Genomic DNA, 12,744 nt, shown 5'->3' with positions numbered 1-12,744 from the left:
AGATAAGTAGCAAGGGAAAAGAGATATTGGTGGGAATAAATTGTGGGCTTCTTAACAGTACCTGCGCTGTAGGACAGAGTATAAATCCAAAAATAATGGGGCCTTGTCGAAAAGGATGCTACACTTGTGGGCAATTCTAATCATTTTATAAATTGAATAAAGCAAATTGGAAAAGAAAGCTTTGAGGATGAGTTAATACCTTTTATTCAGGTCCACTTTTTAGAACAGTATGCGTGCAATTTAATGGAGGAACTGTCATTTTGGGCACGGTTTTTCCACAGCCCCATCACCCAGCTGACCTGTCTCAAGTGAGTTGTTCACATTGGACAAAATGATCCTTCCCTCTCACTGACCACATGTTCATTCTCTTATAGAATCTCCAACTGATGGGTCCGGGCCATCCAGAGTCACCCTCGCCACCCAAGAAACCACCTCGGAGGAGAGCTCCGAGGAGACCACCATTGACCTATCACAGCTATCATCCACACCCTCCACCAGCACAGAGACACAAACCTTGGGAGGTGACATTAGTGCACAGGCTTCTGTGGCACAATCTGGTGGGAACCATCCAGTTGCTGAGTCACATCAGGTGGAGGCAGCAACATCCAAGGGAGTCAGCAGTCGGAGGTCTGCTGGATCCCAGGACTCTGATGGGTCCCGGTTAGATGCCGAGCCTCTGGGCAAGTTTATCTCGAAGCTGATGCAGATGCTAGGACATGGCTATGACACAATCGTGAGATTCGGGAGGGGGTGCCAGCGACATTCCAGAGTGTGCATAGCCGATTGGTAGTGCCCCAAAGGCCACGGGCACAGGAAATGGTGCCGACAATGCATGGCACCGAGGTCAACACTGCTAGGGTGGTGACTGCAGTGGAAAGCCTGGAGCATGAGCTCAGCGTTTTGAATGGTGGTGTCCAAGGCGTGACTTAGTCTTAGACTATTGAAATTGCCACTCAATATGCCCACTGATATTCCAATGGGTCTTCAAAGTCAAAATGAAGAAAAAGAAATCAAAAAGAATTGCATCCTTTTTAAAAAAAAAAAAGAAGAATTGGGTATAGGACTGTAAATGGAATTGTGTGTGGAAATGTAAATGGAATTGGGTATGGGAATATTAGATTTTTTTAGGAATAAGAAGAGAACTCGGGACTTGACCCATCCTTTTTAAGTGATCAATTCCCATCTGCCAATTTTAGATTAGCAAGTTTCCTGACTCATCTTCAGGATCTAAAATTTTAATTATATCAAATGTTTTCCAAAGAGAAAATCTGAGTTCCCAAATCATTCCTTATTACGTGGGTGGTACCTTATCTAAAATTCCAGAACACAGGCATTTGGCATTTCTTAATTTGCATTCAGAATTTAGCTGCCAGCATTATGATGGGGAAAGTACTAAAGAATGGATCAGCACAAAAAGAAGAGACTGTAACCTTAGATAAGCAACCAAATTTTGCATATTTTCATTACTCTATATTCAAATCTAAGACTAGACAAAAATCCTACCTTAAAAGGGGAAGTGGAGGCATAGTAGCATTGTCACTGGACTGGTGGTATTGTTACTGGACTAGTAAACTCTCTGGATCAAATCCTGCAAATGTGAAATTTGAATTCAATAAAAAAATAATCTGGAATTAAAAGTCTAACGATGACCATGAAACCATTGTCGATGGTTGTAAAAACCCATCTGGTTCCCTAAGGTCCTTTTAGAGAAGGAAACCTGCCATCATTACCTGGACTGGCCTACATGTGACTCCAAGTCCACTGCAAAGTGGTTGACTCTTAAACTGCCCCCTCAAGGGCAATTAGGGATGGGCAATAAATGCTGGCCCAGCCTGCGGCGCCCACGTCCCATGAATGAATTTAAAAAAAAAACTAAATCAGGATGATGATCCAAATAAATGGTCAGCTGATTTACAGCATTTCCTTTGCTAGAAAGTGAATGTGATACATAATGTGTTGGAATGTTTCCTTGCTCCAATGACAAAGTATTTAAAATAACCAGGATAGAGGGGTTTGAAAGTCTTCTGTCTTGACTGGCTGGAAGGGTCAAATTGTAAATCCAATTTACCAAACAACCCCTGAATATAAATACTTACTGGAATTGTTAGTTTATCCCAAACCAATGCAACAGGCAAATGATACTTCAAATAACAAAGTACATTTTACTTTAGTCATTTCACAAAGATGCATCTTACACAACCATTCACCTTCAGCATTAATGGCATTACATAGATATACCATTTCGCAGTATGATGTTTTTTATTCACGCAGGTTAGGTCATGGTTCCTATCTGACAATAGTTGTTCATGGATACAGTTATTATTTGCAATGTACAATTCTGTGAACTCTGTAACCCAGGGACACAACAGTTCTGGATCTGTAGCTTTCCAGTGTTTCTTTTCACCCGATCAACCAATAACATCCAGGTCATGGTTCGGCCGCCTCTGATAACACAATCAGCTCTTTAGCTTTGAATCTTCGAGCAATCACAACATTTTTCAGGGTTCAGCTTCTTTTATTCACCACACATGACCTGCAAGAATTCCTTTATGAAATGAAAATCGCTTATTGTCACAAGTAGGCTTCAATGAAGTTACTGTGAAAAGCCCCTAGTCGCCACATTCCGGCGCCTGTTCGGGGAGGCTGGTACGGGAATGGAACCGTGCTGCTGGCCTGCCTTGGTCTGCTTTCAAAGCCAGCGATTTAGCCTTGTGCCAAACAGCCCCTTTGCCAAACAGAAATAAACTGACCTCCTTCCTGAAAGAGATTTGTGTTTTATCTCAAGAATTTCATGTGTTCTTATTTCTGTCTGTTTTCATCTTGAGTGCTCATCACCTTCTGCCTCCAGCTTTTCTTTGCATCTGGCACATGGCTTCCATATCTTAACTCCCTATTGGTACTGCTTCCAGGTAACGTTTTGCCAAATTACATTGACTAGTATTTCTTAAACCTAGAAAAGTACAGTTGATCTCCTTACAATTGACACAAACTCTTAAAAATCCTTTCCAAACATTCTTAAATACAATTACTGATTCTGCAGACATTTTAACGGAATTGCATATTTTCCTTAAGGTACTGCTTCTGGATCCAAGGTCATACTTATTTGAAATGAATTTGTGGAATCTAACCAAGCTAACCAAGATGCCGCCGGAGCGAGGCGACTCTCTGCGAGCTACACCCTGTATGCTTCATCCAATGCCAGTGCTTATGTAGTTACATTGTATATGTTGTGTTGCCCTATTATATATGTTCTTTTATTCCCTTTTCTTCTCATGTACTTAATGATCTGTTGAGCTGCTCGCAGAAAAATACTTTTCACTGTACCTCGGTACACGTGACAGTAAACAAATCCAATCCAATCTCAAGACGTTTCCTGGCAAGAACAAAACAGAACACTGTTTACTAATTGGCAATTAACTCAAAGAAGTTGGAAAAAATTCTGGTTTGGGAAAGTGAAAAACACCATACCCAGTTAATACATGTTTATTTGAAACTGAATTCTGTTTTCGTAAGGTAAAATCCACCTTATTCATACTACACCGTAATGGGGCATCTATGATGTGGATCCTATATAATAAGAATACATTTCCAGTATTAATTAACCCCGGAATTAAAATCCGGTACCATGAGTAAAAAAGAAATCACCAGATTTGTTTTTGTGACTTGCTTGAGGATAAAGCTGTATTGGCAACATGTTGTTAAAAATTCACGACTAATAAAGATGTTACAGTGAAAGCCGATGTTCAGAATTAAAATTCTTCATTTATCCTTATAGGTCAGACAGTATCTGTGAGGAGAAAACCGTATTGACCTAAAACATTGGGGGGATTCTCTGGGTCCACAAGCTAGCGGTGGGATTCACGACAGCCCGTTGAAGCGGGCGTGGAGCAGAAAATGAGTTTCACGTCTGCCGTCAAACCCATTGTGAGTCTCACGGCCCGGCCTTCCCTGCCGAACCGGCCGAGGCTCCCTCCAAAGCCTGGCGGGATCATGCAAATCCCTTATTAATCCTAATTTTACTACCATTATTTGGAAGGATTTCCTGGGATGCTCCAACCCCTTGCCTCCCCCCGCCCCCCCCCCCCCCTCCCCCTACGCCCCGCCAAGCTGAGAGTCTCATTGCCGTGAATTTGTGCAAGTCCTGAGAAACTAGGACATGATGGCCTGCACTCTGAAGGAGAGGGCAAGAGGCTGAGTAACCTACCTGCACCTGCCAGGGTGCCGAGGGGGGGGGGGTCTGTCAGGGGAGATGGGGTTTGGGGGGGGCTTCGGCTGGACTGGTGGAAGCTCAAATATGTGGTCTTTACTGAGATGGGGGCCAATATGCTGGACCTCCTATCTGCAAATTTAAATCCTTCAAATTGTGTGTCAGCACGTGAAGATGAAAGATCTCTGAGAATACAATGAAAGTCTTCCCATCCGTAGTCTTAAACACTTTAAATTGTCTTCCAGCATGATAAAATGAAATATCTATGAGATAAAGTTAAAAGTCTTCCTTCAAATGTGATGGAAACCTTTGAAGTGTTTTTTGTCCACATTCTATTTCATTGCCCTTTATCTTTTTCAAGTCTGTGTCCATGTCTAGAAGCCTAAAAGCTTTGAACTGCATTGTTTACATTCAATTTCAGGGACCATTGCATTTTAAAAGCCTCTATTGACAGTTCCAGGCAGTTTCAAAGAAAGGATTACTGTTGTTCTATTCATATCACACTACAGGGATCCATTAACTCATAAGTGCTTCATCTTTTGAGCAGCTCTTTTCCTAACTGCAGCTTTTTTTTGTCCTCTTTGTTCTGAAGATTTTCCTGGAAAGAGCATGTGTGGGGGATGCACTCAGAGCACCTGGTGGGGTTTGAAGGGGGAGATGCTGAGGTCGGGCGGCGGGGGGGGGGCTTCCCAGTGATTTGATGGGGGAGAGGGTTCTGCAACACTATTCTGAGATCGGGTTGCCTTTTTCCAGGGAGCGGAACCTTTCAGCAGGTATAGGCCCCGGCCCTCTCGGGGCCAACTTTAAACCCGAGCCTGTGAAAAACTATCTAGGTGGCACTGAATGGCATATCCGCATTACTCCTAGTGCCAATGGGAATCGTTCAGGAGAATTATGCACATTAACGCTGCTTCTCTCTCCACACAGGCCACTTCCAGCGCTTTCTGTTTTTATTTCAAATATCCAGTATCTGTATTTTGCTTTTGCCATCTTCTATTTTTCTCTTGATTATATGCTACTCATAGAGCGATGATTAATTATTTTTTATCATTTCAGTTATTGGATTGGATTGAAGGAAAAGAAAGAAATATACGTGCATTGCTGTCAACCATGCATACTGTTCTATGGGAAGGAGAGACCAAATGGAAGCCTGTAGGAATGTCTGATCTGGTAACTCCTGAACAGGTGAAAAAGGTCTATCGGAAGGCAGTACTTGTTGTTCACCCTGATAAAGTAAGTTTCCTTTTCAGTTAAGTATTCCTGTGCTAGCATTATTGTTTGGGGTACTGGGTAGACTGGCTTATACTTGTTTTTCACCCTACAATGCATGGATCATGATTATTGAACAATACCCTGGGTCTCTGTTCACTTAACTCCAGACTTCTTGGACACTTCTCTTTGTTTCACTGGTTTCCTTAACTAGCTGTTCTTCAGAGCTCTGCACTTGTTTTCTTAATATTCCATGGCGTGGCTTTTTTTCCTGGAAAAGCTGAGAGAAATGTTCCTTCTCCTCTATAGCCTTCTAAACCAGCTAGTAGAGCTGTGAGAGATGCTTACTCTCTCACTACCTAACCAACTGCTCAAAAATTAGCTAAATTAAAACTTAAAAGCTTCTCTTCCTTACTAGGCCCCAGTTGCTAAGCAACACCCATGTGCTTATGGCTTTTATTATTTATGCTTTAACCCTCTCTACATACAATAGAAACACATTTGGAACTTAACCAGCCCCCCACACATGTAAACACTTTGTCCAGCATGAATCTAACTATAGGTTTTATCCTTCCAGGCACCGAAACATTGAATTAAGCCCACTCAAAACTATACCTTATTTATGTTTACTAATACAAATATTAATCCCTTAAAACTACCTTGATTTTCCAAACTGTTCAAAACCTGTGGAATCTTGTGGCTTTATTCTCTTTAGCTTGTGTTTTGGATCTCGAACTGTAGTTATTTTAAACAAGTTATTGGGGGGTTGGGGGGTTGTTGCCCGGTCCAGGTTTATAACAATACCTTTCTGTAAATTTAAAAAACTCACACCAGAGGTGTGATGAAAATTGGAGTGGTTCCCTTTCCCTAATCCCTCCCCATTTCCTCTGCCTCCCCCACCACCCCCACCCCTGCTATCCTCCCTGGTCGATCTGGGGGTGTGTTCCCTCTTTTCCTTGCTACCCCGCTTCTTTTCTCCCTTTGTCAGCTTCAGTCATTTTTCTTGTGGATGAGTGGGTGGGGGGCTGGATGGATTACCCCCCCCCCCTCCTCCTGGGTTGTGCATCCCTGGCATGCCTCCTTGTCTTTTGGGGGGGGGGTTCCTCTCTAATCCTTCCAGTTCCCCCCCTACCGGCTGTTGTTGGCCTCAAACAAGTTTTGGAACAGACCGACGAATTGTCCTCATGCAGTAAGGAAGCCTTCCTCCGATCCTCTGATGGCGTATTTTATCTTCCCCAGATGGAGAAATTCCGAAAGGTCAGCTAGCTGGATGGTGCTGCTGATTGCAGCCGACTAGGGAAGCGATTAGGAAAGCGAAAGCTAGGGCGGCGGCCCTCCTGCCCATGTGTAGTTCTGGCTGCTCCGATACCCTGAAGATTGCCACATTTGGGTATGGATCACCCTCACCCGCACAACCTTGGACATTGCCTCGGAGAAGGCTGTCCAGAACCCGGCATGTTTGGGGCATGCCCAGAACATGTGGATATGGTTGGCCGGGCCCCTCTGGTACCGTTCACATTTATCCTCCACCTCTGGGAAGAACCTGCTCATTCGGCTTCTGGTCAAGTGTGCTCTTGTGCACTACTTTGAACTGCATGAGGCTGAGCAGGAGGAGTGCTCTCAGTGCTTCGCTCCAGAGTCCCCACCCCACTTCTGTCCCCAGTTCGTCCTTTCATTTCTGTCTGGTCTCGTCCAGTGGTGTTCGGGCTCTGACCAATAGCTGTCCGTATGTTTTCCCACAGAGTCCCCCCTTCTTACTGTCCGTGGTCATCAGGTCCTCTAATAGTGTGATCTCCGGGGCCCTGGGTATCCTACTGTCACTTTGTGGAGGAAATGTTTTATTTGCAGGTGTCTCATTTCCAGTCCTGTCGGCAATTCCCACTCCTCCGTCAGATTATTCAGCATCGCTAATCTGTGCCCCACGTAGAAGTCCCTGACTGTCAGTGTTCCCCCGACCTGTCTCCATTTTTTAAAGGTTGCATCTAGCATTTCCGGTAGGAATCTGTGGTTTACCGCAGGGTGGAGGCCATGGGAGAAATCCCGGTCAGTCTGAAATGTTGTCTTAGCTAGCCCCACGTTTTCAGTGTGGCCGCTACCACTGGGCTAAATGTTTATTTCACCAAGATTGATGGGAGTGGGAGTGCTGCTGTGGTCAGGGCCTGGAGAGACGTTCCCTTGTAGGTGGCTTCCTCCATCTGTACCCACTCTGAGTTGGGCTCGTGCACCCATCCCCTCACTCTTTCCACTGTTGCTGCCCAGTGGTAATATTGCAGGTTTGGCAGTGCCAGGTCTCCGTTAAGTTTCCTCCTTTGCAGTATTGATTTGGCGACGCTTGGGTTCTTGCACCCCACACAAATGCCATAATTAAGCTATCTAACTTCTGGAAGAAGGCCTTGGGGATGAAGATTGGTATGAACCTAAACAGGAAGAGGAACCTCAGCAGCACGTTCATTTTGATCATCTGCACTTTCCCCGCCATAGAAAGTGGGAGTGCGTCCCACCTCTGGAGGTTCTTTTTGACTTCCTCCACCAGGCTGGTCAGGTTCCACTTGTGGATCTGTGTCCAGTCTCTGGCTATTTGGCTTCCCAGTTATCGTAATCTGTTTTGGGCTATTTTGAACGGGAGTCCCTCCAGCTCTGTCCCACCCCTGTTTGGGTTCACTGGGAATGCCTCACTTTTGCCCAGAATGAGTTTGTAACCTGAGAAGGTTCCGAGCTCTTTTCGGATCCGCATGATTGCTTTCAGTCCCTCCTGTGGCTTTGAGACGTACAGGAGCAGATCATCTGCATCGAGCGAAACTCTGTGCTCTCTGTCTCCTCCTTGGATGCCCTTTCAGTTTTTCGCACCCCGTAGGGCTATTGCCAGGGGTTCGATTGCTAGTGCAAACAGGAGCGGGACAGTGGGCATCCCTGCCTTGTGCCTCCTTGTAGCTGGAAGTATTCCAAGCTGGTGGTGTTGGTTTGAACGCTCGCCTTGGGAGCGTTGTACAGGAGTCTCACCCAGGCGGTGAATCCTGCTACTAGCCCAAAACGTTCCAGTACCTTGAGGAGGTACTTCCATTCAACTCTGTCGAAGGTCTTTTCTGCGTCCAGGGAGACTATCACCTCTGGTGTCCTCTCCCCGGGGGTGGTGTCATTATTATGTTCCTCAGCTGCCTGATGTCCGCAGTGAGTTGCCTACCCTTTACAAAGCCCGTCTGGTCTTTAGTGACCACCTCCGGTATGGCGTTCTCCAGCCTTTTGGCCAGGACGTTTGTGAGTATTTTCGAGTCCACATTCAGCAGTGAAATGGGTCTATATGATCCACATTCCATCGGGTCTTTGTCTTTTTTTGGTATCAGTGAGTTTGTGGCCTGCGCTAGCGTAGGAGGCAAAGTGCCCCTTGCTGGTGTGTCTGCGAACATGTCCCTTAGATGTGGGACCTGGGCCGGTGTGAATTTTTTGTAGAAGTCGTCCGGGAACCCATCAGGTTCCGGTGCCTCCCCCGCCTGCATGGAGCTGATGCTCTCCATGATTTCTCCCAGATCTATTGGTGCTTCCAGCTCCCCCTGTCTGTCTTCCCCCACAACCGGCATTTCCAGTCCGTCGAGGAATGTTTCATCCCCGCATCCCCATCGGGGGGCTCGGAGGTTTACAGTCCTCGGTAGAAGGTCTCAAATGCTTGATTGACCTCTCTTAGTACTATTACCAGTCTGCCTCTGCTATGCTTTAGCTGCGCTATTTCCCTCGTGGCTGCCTGCTTTGTCAGCTGGTGAGCCAATAAGCGGCCAGCCTTTTCTCCGTGTTCAGAAACGGTTCCCCGTGTCTAGCGGAGTTGGTACACTGCTTTCGTAGTGGATAGCAGGTTAAAGTCCATTTGTAGCTTTTTCCTCTCCACCAGCAGCTCTGCGGTCGGGATCTCAGTGTATTTCCTGTCTACCTCCAGGATGGAGTTGATCAGCTGTTGCCTGGCCACCCTCTCTTCCCTATCTCTGCATGCCTTGTAGGCTATTATTTCCCCTCAGATCACAGCCTTCAGGGCCTCCCAGAACGTGGAAGGTGAGACTTCCCCGTTCAGGTTGTTAGCCACATAATCGCCTTTGGCCTGTTTTTGGCAGAAGGCCTTGTCGGCCAGGAGGTCCGTGTCCAGTCTCCATGTGGGGCACTGGGCATGGCCCGTCTCCAACCTCATATCCACGTAGTGAGGAGCATGGTAGGAGATGACTATCGTGGGGTATTCCGCTCCTGTAATTCCTGGAAGCACCGATTTCCCCACTGCAAAGAAGTCGACACGGGTGTACACCTTGTGCACTTGTGATAAAAACGAGAATTCCTTTTCTCCCGGGTGCAAGAACCTCCACGGGTCCACCGCCCCCATCTGCTCCATAAATGCTCCCAGTTCTTTAGCATGCCTGTCTTTTTTCCCGTTCTGGGGTTTGATTGGTCGGTCAGCGGGTCCTGTACATAGTTAAAGTCGTCTCCCATAGTCAGTCAGTGTGTGTCAATGTTGGGGATTTCCGCCATGGTCATTTTATAAAGTCTGTGTCGTCCCAGTTGGGAGCGTACACATTTACCAGTACTACCGGTGCCCCTTCCAGGACATCGCTGACCATGATGTACCATCCCCCTGGGTCTGTAACCGTCCAAATCTCAGTTAATCTCGTCCTCTTGTTGATCAGTATGGCCACTCTCCTAGCCCTCGTCCCATGGCATGAATGGTACGTCTATCCCACCCAGCCCTTCTTTACCCGTAGTCTGTCCTTTTCCCTCGGGTGTGTCTCCTGCAGATAAATTATGTCCGCCTTCAGGCTTCTCAGGTAGGCAAAGACTCGGGATCATTTCACTGGCCATTAAGTCCCCCCCCCCCCCCCCCCCCCCCCCCCCGGTCCTGCGGAATCAACCATACTTACCTGGTGGACGCGCCCCTGCACTCCAGGGATTCCTTTTGTTAGGGGCCATCCAACATGGCATTGGTCGCCGCTCTCCCCATGAGGTCGGGTCCCTGCGCTCTGGGGTTTTCCTTTGTCCAGGGGGCACCCAACATGGCCGTTAACTGTGAGTACGCTACGTGGGTGCGCCCCTGCACTCCGGGGTCTCCCTTTGTTTAGGGACCCTCCAAAGTGGCTGCTTGCGGCGCCATTTTGATTCCTCAACCTGCTCCATGCCTACTGAGGCCTGTGTCTGTCACGCTGCCAATCCTTTCCCATCCTTCTGCCCTTTTTTTGTTCCGTGGGTTGCCCCCCCCCCTGGCCAGACACTCCCTCTCCCCTGAGAAGTGCGCCGCTTTGCTGCTTATCTTCCCGTGCTAGTACGGTGGCTCACCTCCCTGGGCTGGTCTCGAACTGTCTCTGTTCTGTCTGCCCATCTTCATTCCCTGCCTTGCCCCCTTCAACTGTTTCCCCTCTCCTCACTTCCCTCTCTCTGCCCTCCTACTTTAGCCCGAGAATGCGGCAGGGCAGTCCCGCGCAAACACATCCATTCAACAGATCTTGGTCTCGCTCCGTCCTCCACTTTCCATCATTTTTCCCGCTGCCCTCACCGTTGCTGCGTCTGTTCCTGTTCTAGATTGTTGGTCTTCACGAACTCCTCAGCCTCTGCTGGGGTTCTGAAGTAATGTTCTTTTCCGTTATAGGCTACCCCGAGTCTGACCGGGAACAACATGCCTAACCTCACCCTACTCTTGTAAAGTGTCGATTTCGCCTTATTGAATTCGGCCCTTTTCACGAGGTCAGCCCCAATATCCTGATAGACCAATATTCTGCCTCCTTCCAACGAGCACAACTTTGTCTGTCGGGCCCACCTCAGAATCTTTTCCCGGTTCTGGTACCGGTGCAGCTTCGCAATGATCACTCTCGGCTGCTCCCCAGTCTTGGGTTTTGGCCAGAGCGACCTGTGTGCCCAGTCGAGTTCTGGGGGGTTTGGGGAGCTGTTCCTCCTGACCAGGTTGCCAAGCATGTGGGTGATGTAGGCCGTTGGGTCCGTTCCCTCCACCCCCTCAACAGATCCACAATACGGATGTTCTGTCGCCTGGACCTGTTTTCCTGGTCCTCTACCTTTCCCCTCAGGTTCCCTTGGGCCGTCACCAATCTCTTCACCTCGGTTTCCAGAGCCACGATTCTGTCACTCTAGTTGGTTGCCGCCCTTTCCAGGTCCAGGATCATCCTTTCCTGGGCTTGCATCTTCTTTCCCAGGCCATCTATCGTGCGCTGGAGGACGGCCATCGCTTCCGTCGTCACCTCCTTCTCACCTCTTTCATCACCACCTGGAATTCCATTTTGATCACCTCCCTCATGGTGGCCAGTTCTTTTTTTACGGAATGTCTGCCATCTCTCCCCCGGTGTAGTGGGGGGCATTGCTGTCTGTTCATGCTCCTTTATTTGTGTTGCGGCCGCCCCTCTCTTGTTTCGGCAAGGCCTCCGCCTCGCCTTGTGCGTCCGCTGGTCCGTCTGCTCACTGCTCCTGCTTCTTGCTGCCGCTTCTGCCTTCTCGCCGGCCCTTTGAATTCCCGTTTGACGGCATTATAGAGGGAGTTTTAACCCTTTCAGCGCTTATTGGGTTAACTAAAAGTTTATTTTAAACTAATTTCAATACTAGGTCTAAAAACTATACCTATCAGTTAGAAACATCCTGTCCTTGTGACTAGATCACACTGGGTCGATTTCAATAATTTCCAGTTGATGCAAGTATTATAGCTGTAGTGGAACAGATTTACAACGGGAGCATTTAGCTCTGGTGCAACATAACAGGAAGGATGCTATCAAGGACCGTAACTGTTGCTGTGTCTAGTGCACTCAGCCATGCCTTAATGGCATGTAGATAACTGAATATGTTGGAGAGCAGAATCTTGATGACTCTGAGGAAGAGGCTAATGGGATTGCCGAATGATTTTGGTTAAGCACTCTTGTCTTTAAAATCCACGCCCTGGCCCCACCATGGTTGAGGGTTTGGATATTAATGGAGTCTCCACTTCCTGTTGGTTATCTATTTATATGCCATAATTCCTGACTGGATGTGCTTGAGTTGAGAGCTTTGCTGTGATCCTCCAAAGATTGTAGGACAGCTTTTCTTGTCTATAACATGCTGCTTTTGCTGTTGCTGCACTCAGTTGTACAAATTCTGAGGTCTCCCTGGCATTTCATCTGACATGTTAGGTGGATTGGCCATGATAAATTGCCCTTAGTGGGGTTACTGGGTTATGGGGATAGGGTGGAGGTGTTGACCTTGGGTAGGGTGCTCTTTCCAAGAGCCGGTGCAGACTCGACGGGCCGAATGGCCTCCTTCTGCACTGTAAATTCGATGATAATCTATGATGCCCTTATGCAATCCCATTGTGCCTATAATTGGTTTCC

At 47.4% G+C, this 12,744-nt stretch overlaps 1 protein-coding gene across 4 annotated transcripts in view; it reads left to right on the top strand.

The window, feature by feature from the left end:
* The window catches only part of dnajc6 (DnaJ (Hsp40) homolog, subfamily C, member 6), a 197,243-nt gene that overhangs the window by 162,126 nt on the left and 22,373 nt on the right, over window positions 1–12,744 (top strand). For all 4 annotated transcript variants that reach the window (XM_072511120.1, XM_072511121.1, XM_072511119.1 and 1 more), the window contains one exon: window positions 5,264–5,440. In XM_072511120.1, the coding sequence (XP_072367221.1) occupies window positions 5,264–5,440 (177 nt within the window). The remainder of the gene's footprint in view (window positions 1–5,263; window positions 5,441–12,744) is intronic.

Source organism: Scyliorhinus torazame, chromosome 7, assembly GCF_047496885.1.
Source record: "Scyliorhinus torazame isolate Kashiwa2021f chromosome 7, sScyTor2.1, whole genome shotgun sequence".
Taxonomy (NCBI): domain Eukaryota; kingdom Metazoa; phylum Chordata; class Chondrichthyes; order Carcharhiniformes; family Scyliorhinidae; genus Scyliorhinus; species Scyliorhinus torazame.
The sequence above is the reverse complement of the archived record's forward strand: the minus strand, read 5'-3'. Positions and strand labels throughout refer to the sequence as shown.